Source organism: Dendrobates tinctorius, unplaced genomic scaffold (genome assembly GCF_039654945.1).
Source record: "Dendrobates tinctorius isolate UK_male_01 unplaced genomic scaffold, ASM3965494v1 ptg000008l, whole genome shotgun sequence".
Taxonomy (NCBI): domain Eukaryota; kingdom Metazoa; phylum Chordata; class Amphibia; order Anura; family Dendrobatidae; genus Dendrobates; species Dendrobates tinctorius.
Window position 1 is genome coordinate 68,521,878 of NW_027361676.1, and position 13,686 is coordinate 68,535,563.

Here is a 13,686-nt window from a genome sequence, read left to right on the forward strand (position 1 = left end):
ACCCCTTAAGGAACTTATCTAGATGTGTGGTGAGCACTTTGAACCCCCAAGTGCTTCACAGAAGTTTAGAATGTAGAGCCATGAAAATAAAAATTTATATTTCTTCCACAAAAATGATCTTTTTGCCCCCAATTTTTTATTTTACCAAGGGTAACAGAAGAAATTGGACCCTAACAGTTATTGTGCAATTTGTCCTGAGTATGCTGATACCCCAGATGTGGGGGTAAACGACTGCTTGGATGCGTAGCAGAGCTCCGAAGGGAAGGAGCGCCGTTTTACTTTTTCAGTGCAAAATTGTCTGGAATTGAAATCGGACGCCATGTCGCATTTGAAGAGCCCCTGATGTGCCTAAACAGTGGAACCCCCCCAAAAGTGACCCCATTTTGGAAAGTAGACCTAAAATTTATAATGCCAGGCTGTGAAAAAAAAATCATTTTTTTCCACAAAAAATGATTTTTTTAGCCCCCAATTTTTTTATTTTCCCAAGGGTAACAGGAGAAACTGGACCCCAGTAGTTGCTGTCCAGCTTGTCCTGAATACACTGGTACCCCATATGTGGGAGAAAACCACTGTTTGGGCACACGTTGGGGCTCAGAAGGGAAGTAAAGACGTTTGATGGAATCGTCTGTGGGCGTCATGTTATGTTTGCAGAATCCCTGATATGCCTAAACAGTAGAAACCCCCCACAAGTGACTCCATTTTGGAAAATAGACCCCCTAAGGAACTTAGCTAGATGTGTGGTGAGAACTTTAAAGACCCAAGTGTTTCACTAAAGTTTACAATGCCCGGCAGTGAAAGAAAAACAACTTTTTTTTCCAAAAAAAATATTTTTTTAGCCCCCAATTTTTTATTTTCCCAAGGGTAACTGGAGAAATTGGACCCCAAAAGATGTTGTGCAATTTCTCCTGAGTGCGCTGATACCCCATATGTTGGGGAATACTACTTTTGAGGCATAGTGCAAAGCTCAGTAGGGAAGAACCACCATATTGGAGTTCAGATTTTGCTGGAATGGTTTGAGGGTGCCATTCACATTGGCAGAGCCCCTGAGGTGCCAGAACAGCAGAAACCACCTATATGTGAACTCATTTTACAAACTACACTCCCCAATGAATTCATCTAGAGGTGCAGAGATCATTAACACCACATGTGCCTTACAGAATTTTATACCACTGAGCAGTGAAGAAAGAATAAATTACATTTCTACCACTAAAATGTTGTTTTAACCCCAAGTTTTTAATTTTTCTAAGGGCTAATAGGGAATGGACTGAGGTCCATTTTTTCCTGAGTGTGCCAATTCCCTACATGTAATTGGGAAATATTTTTCAGGTACAGTGACAGTGCAAAGCTCAGAAAGAAAGGAGCACCAGATTTTACTGTTATGGTTTGCAGGTGCTATGACCCACTGGGAGAGCCCATGAGGTGCCAGAACAGCAGAACCCCCCATAAGTGACAACATTTTATGAACTACACCTCTCAATGAATTTATCTAGGAGTGCAGTGATCATATTGACACAATGGGTATGTCACAGAATTTCATACCATTGGGCAGTGAAGACAAAATAACTACATTTTTACAACCAAAATTTTGTTTTACCCAAATATTTTACATTTTTACACAAGAAGTGAGTAAAAATTGCACCAAAATTTGTCCCACAATTTCTACTGAACGTGGCAATACCCCATATGTGGCTGTAAAGTACTACTTATCCATATGGAGAGAATCGGAAGGAACGCAGTGCTGTTTGCCTATTCAAGTGAATGGGTCTGTGCACGTCAGTGTGTTTCCACAACCGTGTATCCGTGGGCAAAACACACTGACATGTCAGCACGGGCCACAAAACATTTCTTCCCTGGTGCTTGTCCGTGTGGTACTGATGCGGCACAGGGATGCCACACGTGTGCCGAAAGTATTACACACACGGACACTGACATCTCCAGATCAGAAATGTCAGGACGTGTGAAAGAGGCCTTATAGCGGGTTTTTATGTTTGGCAGCTGTCACAAACTAAAAGACGCTTTTTATTGCAAAAAATAGTTTTTGCATCACCACATTCTGAGAGCTATAATTTTTCCATACTTTGGCCCACAGAGTCATGTAAGGTCTTGTTTTTTGTGGGTACCATTTTTGGGCACATGACACTTTTTGATCGCTTTCTATTTTGATTTTTGGGAGGCAGAATGAACAAAACCAACAATTCATGAATTTCTTTTGGGGGGTGTTTATACCGTTCCGCGTGTGATAAAATTGATAAAGCAGTTTTATTTTTTGGGTCAGTACGATTACAGCGATACCTCATTTATATTTTTTTTATGTTTTGGCACTTTTATACAATAAAAACTATTTTATAGAAAAAATAATTATTTTTCCATCACTTTATTCTGAGAGCTATAATATTTTTATTTTTTCACTGATGATGCTGGCATCCTGTTTTTTGCGGGACAAGATGACGTTTTCAGTGGTACCATGTTTATTTATATTCATCTATTTGATTGCGTGTTATTCCACTTTTTGTTCTGTGGTATGATGATAAAGCATTGTTTTTGCCTCGTTTTTTATTTATTTTTTATGGTGTTCACTAAAGGGGTTAACTAGTGGGACATTTTTATAGAGAAGGTCGTTATGGATGCGGCAATACCAAATATGTGTACTTTTATTGTTTATTTTTTTTCATTCAAATATTTATTTAGTGATAGAATATATATTTATTTATTTAATTTATATATTTATTTTTTATAATTATTTTTTATTTTTTTCTTAAATATTTTTACAATTATTATTTAATTTTTTTAAAACTTTTTTCTAACTTTTACATTTTGCACCACTATGGGACAATCATTTTTTGCAGGCTAATTGCTTCTCTAGCATGCAGATGAAGCAGCATCTGCATACTATAGAAGCTGTCAGTGCTGCACTTAATGCACTGACACCATGCAGTGCATGATCAGGAAGTTTCTTAGCTCTGGTGATCCGGATGTTGTCATGACGACATCAGGTCAACATGGCAGCGATCGGGACCCCGCATCATGCCGAGGGGTTGTCGTGTTCGATCGCAGCATTTCGGGGGTTAAAGTGCTGGGAGCAGTCTGTGACCACTCTTGGAACTTAGTGCCAAGTGTCAGCTGTGTCACTGGGGTGTCACCCCCCCGTGTGCACGGCCGATCGCCCAAACGTAATATTAAGTCCATGGTCAAAAAGGCCCAGGGCACATGTATGGAATATTACGTCCAATGGAAGAAAGCAGTAAAGATTCTATTAAACAATTTTTGGTGTGTTTTTTTCTATGGGGATAATGAGAATATGTAAAAATGAAATTATTTTAAGTACATTAAAAGTGTATCTGCACCAAAATGCGCCAGAAAAGGGGAAAAGCATTAAAAAATGCAGCAAAAATGCAATAATCATAGATGATTGCTACTGAATATTTTGATGCAGACACCTGCAGAAAAAAGCAGTGCGAAAAAACAACATTTTGGCATGAGAACTCGTTTTTTTGTCATGTACCTAGATTTGTCAGATAACTGGGAGCCTACTCTACTTCCAGTGAGCAGTATAAGCAATATGCTTTTTTATATTATGATCTATCTAGATATTTTACCTGCTTAAGTTTACCGCTGGTGAAGGTTGGTGACAACACTGTCCGGATCCTTTTCCATTGTTCATCAGCAGCAATTGCCACAGCAGATTCTAGAGGGCCATTAAGGCCAAAATTCTAAAAAGAAGCAATTTTTTTAATTAATATAAATAACAAGAATTACCAGAAATATCATTCCAGGATTTGTACTCACCCTTCTGTTGGTAAATATAGTATAGCAATCCTTAACTAGGATGGACTTAATGATTGCGGGATCCATTACCGCCAGCACCGGCTGCCTCCCATCAAAGAACCTGGTACAGAAAACAGAAGTGTTCAGATACTGAGACTTGACTGCTTACATTTATCAAGTAGAAGTTGACCAGTCTCAGTCGTGTACATCAGTGATGAGATTATATAGTAATTACATTTCCAGTATATATTAATCACTTTCATTTACATGCATTACAGTTTTCACTTACCCCCATATTTTTCCAAATTTTTTAAAACATTCCAAGTCAAATGTTGCAACTCCCTAAAACAAATAAAAAATATATTTGCTTTACTCACAAGTAGTAATTAAAGGAATGATAATTTCCAACCTAAAGACATTGGCTGATGCACACTAGGTTAGATGGCTATTACTGATGGATGAAGGAAGCTGTCATTGTCCTCACAAAACATGGACGTGATCTGCACTAAGACCTGGGTCAGTTGAACATATGAAAAGTTGTCAGATTTTTATCCAGAAAGCTCCTATGATTTTCATTCATGTGTCTGTATTTTACATCTGTGTGAGAACCCTGTGCCATCTGTATTTATACATCAACATTTCAAGACGTCCATAACCAAATATTGTATCCAATGTTAAAAATGAAAAGGTGTCCTTAAAAATTCATATGCTGTATACTGTAGATGGTCCATGTGGGATACGATTTTTTGGGGAGGACCAATAGACTTGAATTGGTGAGTCTCATCTGAAATACAGATTTTTTTTTAACACAGACATGGAAAAGAACTGTCACCTGAACAGTCCTATTGAATTACATTGGTCAGCGTGTTGTCCGATTTTTACTCATACGGCATATGTCCATATAATACCCTTGTCTAAACAAGTGCTAAGTGTAGGCAACATTCCCCACCCTGCAGCTACTTGAACAACACAGAGACCCCTGCAGTGATTGCCAAACCCATGTTTAAGGGTGAAAAGATGAATATCTTACTACTCCGGGGACCTAATTAAGTTATGATGCTTGTGCAAATCTGTCCATGGAGCCAATTTTGAATTTTTATGTGCTTTGGTAATTCAGGTTAATCATTCATAAAACAGTCATTTCTAATCTTCCGTATCCTGGAAGTTCGGCACTCACTGATTAAAGGTCTCATTATGATTATTCTTATTGTGTAACTTACAAGAGGACGCTTGGTTTTATGGCACTTCCCAAATATATAACAATCCAAAACAGAACAAGGGAGCATAGGCCAAATAAAATACAAAAATCTTTATTCACAAATAATTCTAAAATAGATAAGATAAAAATAGAGACACAATTACAAAAAGACTGCCTACAAGAGACATATACCAGTTCCTAATTACCATAGTTGCAGACAAATCAAAGAGGAACACCCAAGAGCCTATTTCAATATAGGATGTCCTGATCAAGAAATGCATATATTAATACAAACAGTAGGAGTAAACACTCCTAAGTACTGAGTAGCTTTCTGTGAGTCTGATAGTCCGCATGCAAAGGGTAAATATATCAGTAATCTAATCAAGGCTTAATTCTAATAAAGCTGTAACTTGAAGCCGCTGGATGTATACAAAGGGTTATACATGTCATTAACATAAGCTGCATAAATTACATAGTGCTTATAAATGAACTTGTCTAAATAGACTACAGCAGCCACATAAGTATTCATAAGGTGCTATTATACATATAATCCCAAGGATCAATATCCCCTACATACATATATAGCACAGCAAGACATTAGAGCAGCAAAAGTAAATAAAGGTAAGTAAAGTGCAAAGGCTAAGAGAGAGGGTATATGACCTGGTAGAGACAGTGCAGATCCCCGACGCACGTTTCACGTATCGCTTCTTCCTGGGGGGTTCCTATTCCAATACGCTCTCTCTTAGCCTTTACGCTTTATTTACCTTTATTTACTTTTACTCATGAAGATCTCCTGGCTGCTCATTTTAAAAGCTAAGCCAACTTTCCTCTCCATCAGTTGACGCAAAGTCAGAGAACAGCTAGTTTAGCTATATAAGCAGTGAGCCTCCTTCACAAGCTGCACTGGTCACTTGCTGGAGCGCAGTGCCAGAAATGTGTTGTGACTGATGGAGCAGATACCAGGGGATCCAGACAGGCTGCACAACTGCAGCCAGGTAATTTTTATCTTAAATGTTCCGGCAGAAGATAGAAAATCCTTCTACCAGCACTGCTCTAGGTGACTGGCAGGTCTCTCACTGTGGGCGAGAACTGTCAATCACTTGCAGAAGCGCTGGGAAGAGTCGGCCAGGGGCAGTGCTGGACTAGTCTCGTGTCCAGCTGTGGTCCCCAGCCAGATGTTTGACGTATATTTTCTCTGAGACCCCAGAGTGTGGTTTAGGCAGCATGAATCAGCTGACAAGTTCACTTTAAAGCTTATTTCTGTATATTATTTTTATCCGGTAATCCCCTTTAATCAAATATTTTGTCTTTATACTCACATTTTTGTTTCCAAGAAAAGTTCCAATAAATGGTAGGGGTCTAGGACCGGGTATTCCGTATTTTTTGAATATTCGGTATGGCCAGATCGTGTAACTGGAAAAAGATTTTTATTCTTATTATCATATTTTATCCATTGATAATGATTATTGACTCATATTTCGAATATTAGACCATTCCTAGTCATTTTACTATTAACTAATAGCATCAAGTGCAATCAGTTTTACAAAGGGAATTGTCATATCCAATGAATCTGCGTCTGAATATTTGTGAAATCATTAACAATCATATTATTTGTGTGACAGATTGGATCCTCACACATCATATGCTGCCCATACACAACAGATAGCTGTTGGCCAACCTGTTGTTCAGCTGACAGCCCTCTTTCACACACACAACAGAACAGGCTGTCAATCAAAGTGCAGAGGAATGATTACAACGTGCTCACAGTGTAGCGAGCGATGACTGTAATAGCTGCCTGCAACATTCAATGACTGGGAGCAAGAAGCTACAGGGAGAATACAACTTCATTTTTCCTCCCTGTAGCTGCTTGCTTCAGTAAACCACTAAACAGGATTTATACTCAATTTATCTGCAAAATATACCTATACATGCAGGTTAATAGAGTTTTCATTGAGGTGAAAGGTTCCTTTTAAGGAAAGTTAGTGAGGCTCACATAAATCTGCCTACAGAGCTTATGTAAAATTTGTGTTACCAGTGTGTTATGTAACGGCTGCTCTCTGTTATCCTTATCTATATGTCTCACATTGGTAATGCCCCTGATGAGATTCATGATGAGCTGTGGCATTCCTTAATGTGCCTTAAAGTGAATCTGTCAGTAAGATCAACTATCCTAAGTCTATGGGCGCTTATGTGGCGCCCCTGAGGGTTCAGTCGCCACAGAGGTACTGCACCTCCTCCTGAGGTGTGGTACTCCACTATCCAGGTAAGGTGGAGACTCCTGACCACGCTCCAACACTTGCACCACCAACACCACAAAGTAGTGTAGCAAAGCACCTTCGGCGGCTCCCTGCTTGGAGTATAGCAAAGCACCCATTGGTGGCTCCCTGCTTGGAACACGAAACGTGCTGGGAGGTGGGTGGAGTTTAGTTGCCACAAAAGAGCGGGAAGAGTTGAATTAGTCAGTCAGTCATTCATTCAGTCAGAGAGTGAGGATGTAGACGGACGGAGTGTGAGACAGAGAAGATCCCCGGGAGAGGGATGGAAGAAGGAAGTGCTGCAGCAGGCCACAGTGATCTGGGTCTGCTGGCACAGGAAGGAGACAGAGAAAGGAAGCTTGATTCTCCATTGGGAAGAAGGATTAGAACGGATCGTGAGGAGAATAAGAGAACAAGGACCAGGGTTAGAGGAGAACCCTTTTCAAGTTCTAAGCGCAAGGCCAGGGTCCGGTCCCCGAGGTTGTACAGATACTAATGGTCCTGCAGCAGACACCGGAGGAATAGAAGTAGTGACCACTTTATTCCCACAAAAAGACTTGGGGGCACAACAGCAACATAATAGTGAGCCGGGACTTAGTAGCAAGGAGTCCCCGAAGCAGGCTACAGCTGTCTGCCGTACAAGTAGGTTCATAGGAACATCTGACAGGAGGCACTCCAGTGTAACTCAATACTGAGAGTACTTCATACTTAGGCGCTTTAAGAGGAGACGTTCAGAAAAGGCACATATGTTGGCGGAGTGTTGGAAAGGAGTACTTCATCTTGTCTGGAAGTTGGCTGAGCTCCTGACCCGGAGGACACGGCACGGATGCGGGCACCTGTACCTGCAACAGACTGTGAGTAAAGCTTTGGAACTACATGCCCTGGTGTTCTCCGCTTATTCCGGCGCCAACCTGCCCAGCACTGCTACATCCCTTGCGCCTGACACTACACCATCTACGTGTCACTTCCCTTACACTGCCCTGGGACCAACAGCCCTACCTGTGGAGGGCTACAACATCATTGCTGCACTACACCATCTGTCCCAGAGGATCTGCTTGCAGCGTCGGCTTAACACCTCCCTTGCCGAACACCACAAGTGGTGTCACAAATCACTTATAAACTTTATTCCCAACTCAACCCCTTTTACATGGGCGCCCAGGGCCACAGACTGGGTCACCACTGCTGTTACAATCCCCTCTGAGAGACCGGCCCGGTACCGAGTACCCCACAGCCCTGGGAGGGCGACCCACTTAGGTCATTGGAAGCTGAATAAAATGATACATTGTTTTCTGTGATATATCTTATTCCAGGGAAATCCTTGCTTTTCTTATATGAAAATGAGCTGCTCAGGACTATAGTCCAGATGCTGAACTGCATGGTACTCCACCTACAAAGATTATAATAAGCGAAAGGGGGAGTTATCAGTGTGATGTGTAATGGTCGCTCTCTGATATCCTGATCTCACTGCAGAGCTGTGTGTTATTATACCTGACACATCTGCAGGTTCCTCTCAGCTTCAACTTTCATCTTACAGGCAGACAGCGTTACAGTACAACAGATTTATGAGAGCTGCAGCAAATGTGTTTGTAAGAAGATAAAGTTCATTTATACCGTTTTGTTTAAGTTTTGTATGTTTTAGGGTGGAGCTAATCAGGAACTTAGGGTGGAGACAATCAGGAATAACACAGGTTCAAGTATTTAGGTTAGCACGGAATAGCTCACAGGGAAGAGCTTCCGCCTGGTACACAAGAGCTGCTGGATTTGAGTCCTTTGAGTTTGTAAAATGGGGTCTCTTATGGCAGGTTCTGCTGTTCTGGCACCTTAGGGGCTCTGCCAATGTGACATGGCACCCTCAAACAGTCCAGTAAAATCTGAACTTGCAAAAGTAGTATTCCCTCACATATGGAGTACCAGCGTACTCAGGAGAAATTGGTCAACAAATTGTATGGTGCAATTTCTCCTGTTACCCTTATGAAAATGCAAAATTTGGGGCCAAAATAACATTTTTGTTGAGAAAATGTGATTTTTTTTATTTTCACGGCTCAGCGTTGTAAACTTCTGTGAAGCATCTGGGGGCTCACCACACATCTAAATACATTCCTTGAAGGGTCTAGCTTCCAAAATGGGGTCACTTTTGTTAGGGTTTCGGATTGCACTAAATATAAAATATAAGGAAGTGCGATCGCAACCCGGGGTCCACCGTGCGGAGATGGAAAACTGCTGCTTAGTAATGGCGGAGTACTAAGTGAACACCGGCGGGTTAACCACTGACCCGGTGTGCACAGGAGCGAACTCTGTTACTTCACAGAGCCACTGAAAGAAACGCCGGAGCCTGTTAACGCCACAGGACTTGGCAGAGGAAGCGCATAGCGTAAGGTTACAGGACTCGGCCCTTAGACCACAGGACTGGAGTCCATCTAGACTGCTAGTGCTCGGCACCGCAACTGCGGTGCCAGCAAGTGTTACTAAAATAGATAACGCGTGCAAGTGTGCACAGTGCCGCTCAGGCGGACGCCACTAATCTCAAAGGATTGGGCCAGATAACCGCACAGGTTGCGAAAGGCGTTGCACAGGTGTGGCTGTCACTTGTCGCGGTACGATAGTGCCCTGCAGTGGGCGACATCATCGGACGCTAGTGTGCAGAAGACTGGACTGCACTATGGCATATACACTAGTCACTGACAGTCGCTGACTCTAACTGTTAAACCCTAACAACAGACACAACCAAGAGTAGGGGTTTCATAAGGAGTCAGTCACCAGATACATGCATCCATCATCATGCACTCCATAAGTATTTGAGTCTATACTAGTGCATGGCCATGCGGCTCTTTTATAGCAGCGTCCTTCCGGGACCTTCCTAGTGGTCCAATGGGAGCAGCAATAGGACCTGAGCATGTGACCTCAGACCTCCAATGAGAGGACATCCCACGGGCATGCTTAGTGGACCGAAAGAAGGACTTAGTCCCAGGAGGTGCTCGCTGCTGGTTATTGCAGGTTACTATAAATGAACCCTGATTAGCAGCAGTAACTAAGCCAACAGTAGTAGACTGAGCAAGATGCAGAGAACGACGTCTTTGCTGAGCAGGCTCCTCTGCAGCTGGAGAGGAATGGGAGACCGCAGATGGCAAGGCTTGGGATTCCTGCTGTGCAGAGGCAGGAACCTGACACCTAACACTTGTGGGGGGTTTCCACTGTTTAGGCACATCAGCAGCTTTTCAAATGAAACATGATGACTGCTAATTATTCCAGGAAATTTTGCATTAAAAAAGTCAAATGACTCTCCTTCCCTTCCGAGCCCTGCCATGCGCCCAAACAGTAGTTTTCTCCTTCATATGGGGTATCGATGTACTCAGAAGAAATTGCACTACGTATTATTTGGTGCAATTTCTCCTGTTACCCTTATGAAAATGCAAAATTTGGGCTAAAATAACATTATTGTTGGGAAAATGTGTTTTTTTTTTAATTTTCACAGCTCAGTGCTATAAACTTCTGTGAAACACATGTGTGTTCTGCCGTGGCTCCTGCGCACTGCAGTACTTTACTCTGCCCTCAATAGGGCAGATAAAGTACGCCTGCGCAGGAGTCATGGCAGAAGTAAGAAGGAGGACGGCATCGTATGAAAATGGGAGGCGCTGGACCGTACCGCGACACCCATTGGACCGGACCGGACCCCAGGGTGAGTATAATCTAACTTGTTTTTCTTATCTTTCACGTTACATCAGGGGCTTATCTACAGCATTACAGAATGCTGTAGATAAGCCCCTGATGGCTGTGCTGGCAGCTGAAAGGACTAAAATGGGGTGACAGATTCCCATTAAGCACAGCAGATGCTCTCCAAACGCGACATGGCGTCCGCCAACTGATACAGCAAATTTTGTATTCAAAAAGTCAAATGCCGCTCCTTCCCTTTCGAGGTCTACCATGCACCCAAACAGTAGTTATTTCACTCATATGGGGTATCAGCATGCTCAGGAGAAATTGCACAACAAATTTTGGGGTCCATTTTTTTCCTGTTACCCTTGTCAAAATAAAAAAAATTGGATCTGAAGTAATTTTTTTGTGAAAAAAAGTTAAATATTCATTTTTTCATTCCAAAAATTCCTGTGAAGCATCTGAAGGGTTAATAAACTTTGTGAAGTAGTTTTGAGCACCTTAAGGGGTGCAGTTTTTATAATGGTGTCACTTTTGGGTATTTTCTAACAAATAGACCCTTCAAAGTCACTTAAAATGTGAGGTGGTCCCTAAAAAACAGTTTTGTAAATTTTGTTGGAAAAAGGAGAAATCACTGGTCCACTTTTAATCCTTCCTAACAAAAAAATTTTGAATCAAAAATTGTACTGAAGTAAAGTAGACATGTGAGTAATGTTACTTACGGTATTAACTATTTTGAGTGACACATCTCTCTGATTTAAGGGCATAACAATTCAAAGTTTGAAAATTGCTAAATTTTTGCCAAATTTCCATTTATTCACAAATAAGCGCAAGTTATAGCGAAGACATTTTACCAATATCATGAACTACAATCATGAAAAAATAATCTCAGAATCAGTGGGATCCGTTGAAGCATTCCAGAGTTATTACCTCATAAAGTGAGACTGGTCAGAATCGAAAAAATTGACCTGGTCATTAACATGCAAACCACATTGGGGGGTAAAGGGATTAAGGTTTGATCAGGGCACTGTGCTAATAATAAAGACTGTACAGTATATCCTGTATGACCTCCTAATAAATATTTTATAAAAGGGAACCAGACCCCTTCAAAAACACTATTTAATTGCATATACAAGGGTAATCTGAAGTTAAATAGTATTTAAATGCTGTCTAGGTGGTTTAAATGCTAGATGGAGAAAATCATGTTTTATTCTCCCTGCAGCCGCTCGCTTCACATTATCGGGCTGTGAGTACAAATGCAATCATTCCCATGCACACTGACTGACAGGCTGCACTTCTGCATGTGTACACTCATCTGCAGTCAAATAGAATTTTGGGGGCTACAGATTCTCATTAAAAAGAGAAGAGAAAAGTGTTCATTAAAAGGGTATAACAACAAAGAAAGTGCATAAACACTAACAGGTAGCAACTACCTGCCTGTCTTTTGGGCATGGCACGGCTCTAACTCTGCACAGAGTGGTCACAGACTGCTCCTGCCAGCAATTCAGCTGCCTCTGCTGATGTGACATTGACAGATCAGTGGCTTCTTTCCCCCCTTGCTCTGTCTATGGGGGGTGACTTCCAAAATTATTCTGATTAATAGCCGGCTCCCCCGATAAGGAAGCAACAATCTGACTGTCAATCAGAATGACATCAGAGTTCCCGCTCTATCAACAGAGTGGAGCGGAAAAGAAGCCGCCGCTCTGTCGATGCGATGTCAGCAGAATCAGCTGAATGGCCGGTTGTGCCAGGGAAGAGTGGAGACATGCACAACAGGCAGGTAAGTAGTAACTACTTGCTGGTTAGTGCTTAGGTGCATTCTTTGTTTTTCACAAAGTCCCTGATATACCCTTTAACAGAACATGATGTGCAGTAATGTGGTAATATAGTACATGTTTAGGCTCAGCACCTTCTGCCGATCTCAGGAATAGGAGGCGGTAGGAAAGTTTATCGTAAATTTGTCGCATCCATTAATGAGGAACACGTACATTCAGGACCATGGATATAAAGTCACCATCCTTCTCCTGTTATATCAAAACAAAAGACAAAGCACTTCATATAAAGAGAGAGTGAAGGAGAGAAATCTTACTAAATGAGAAGAGCCAGCAGTGAGATGAGCAGGATCCATGTTTCTCTGGAGAATTCTGGGATGAGATACATGCTTAATCTTTCTTCGATGTTAAGCTCTCTTCCATTTGATAGGTCTTTTCCCTTCTTCTTGATTTTCTTCCTCCACTTTATCTATCCCTGAGCTGCTGTTTATATCCTGCCCCCTCCCCTGTGGTGATGTTTCCTTGCTCCCTCCCCAAAAAAACACTGTTGACTTAAGACCAAAGACTTGTGTGCACAGAGATAACATCTGCTTCTCTTTTTTTCTACCTCACAAACTGTGGATTTTCTGGAATAAATCCTACATGTACAGAAAAGCCCAGAGAGTTTATAGACCCTGCTCAGATCACCGTACATTACAGTATGACATGAAGAATCTTATGAAGATTTTCAGTGTAAGGACTCACACTCATCTATGAGAAAAACGGAAGAGTGCAATCTGATAAAAAAAATTAGATTGCACCCTGATTAATGTTATTTTATGTTATTTAGAGTCCTTGCTAATTTGTGATTTTTTTCTCAGCTCAGTTCGGACTGAGAAAAAATCCTCAGCATACTGCAAATGTCCTTGCATTTGGGACGAGACTCGCCAATGCAAGTCAATGGATGCGATTAAAAAATGAATAGCCTAGGAAGGGGCCATGGACAGAGGACATGAAGCCAGAGGTGAGTAATGGAAAGGTGTCCATAGTCCCCATAGTCAAATTG

At 41.6% G+C, this 13,686-nt stretch overlaps 1 protein-coding gene across 2 annotated transcripts in view; it reads right to left on the minus strand.

Annotated features, from left to right (window-relative positions):
• The window catches only part of LOC141092168 (cytochrome P450 3A29-like), a 107,833-nt gene extending 94,741 nt beyond the window's left edge, over positions 1 to 13,092 (minus strand). For both annotated transcript variants that reach the window (XM_073578140.1, XM_073578149.1), the window contains exons 1-5: positions 12,959 to 13,092; positions 6,283 to 6,376; positions 4,055 to 4,107; positions 3,787 to 3,886; positions 3,597 to 3,710 (exon numbers count right to left, since the gene is read on the minus strand). In XM_073578140.1, coding sequence (XP_073434241.1) covers positions 3,597 to 3,710; positions 3,787 to 3,886; positions 4,055 to 4,107; positions 6,283 to 6,376; positions 12,959 to 13,029 — 432 coding nt within the window. In that variant the 5' untranslated portion in view covers positions 13,030 to 13,092. The remainder of the gene's footprint in view (positions 1 to 3,596; positions 3,711 to 3,786; positions 3,887 to 4,054; positions 4,108 to 6,282; positions 6,377 to 12,958) is intronic.
• Positions 13,093 to 13,686: the final 594 nt, after the last annotated feature.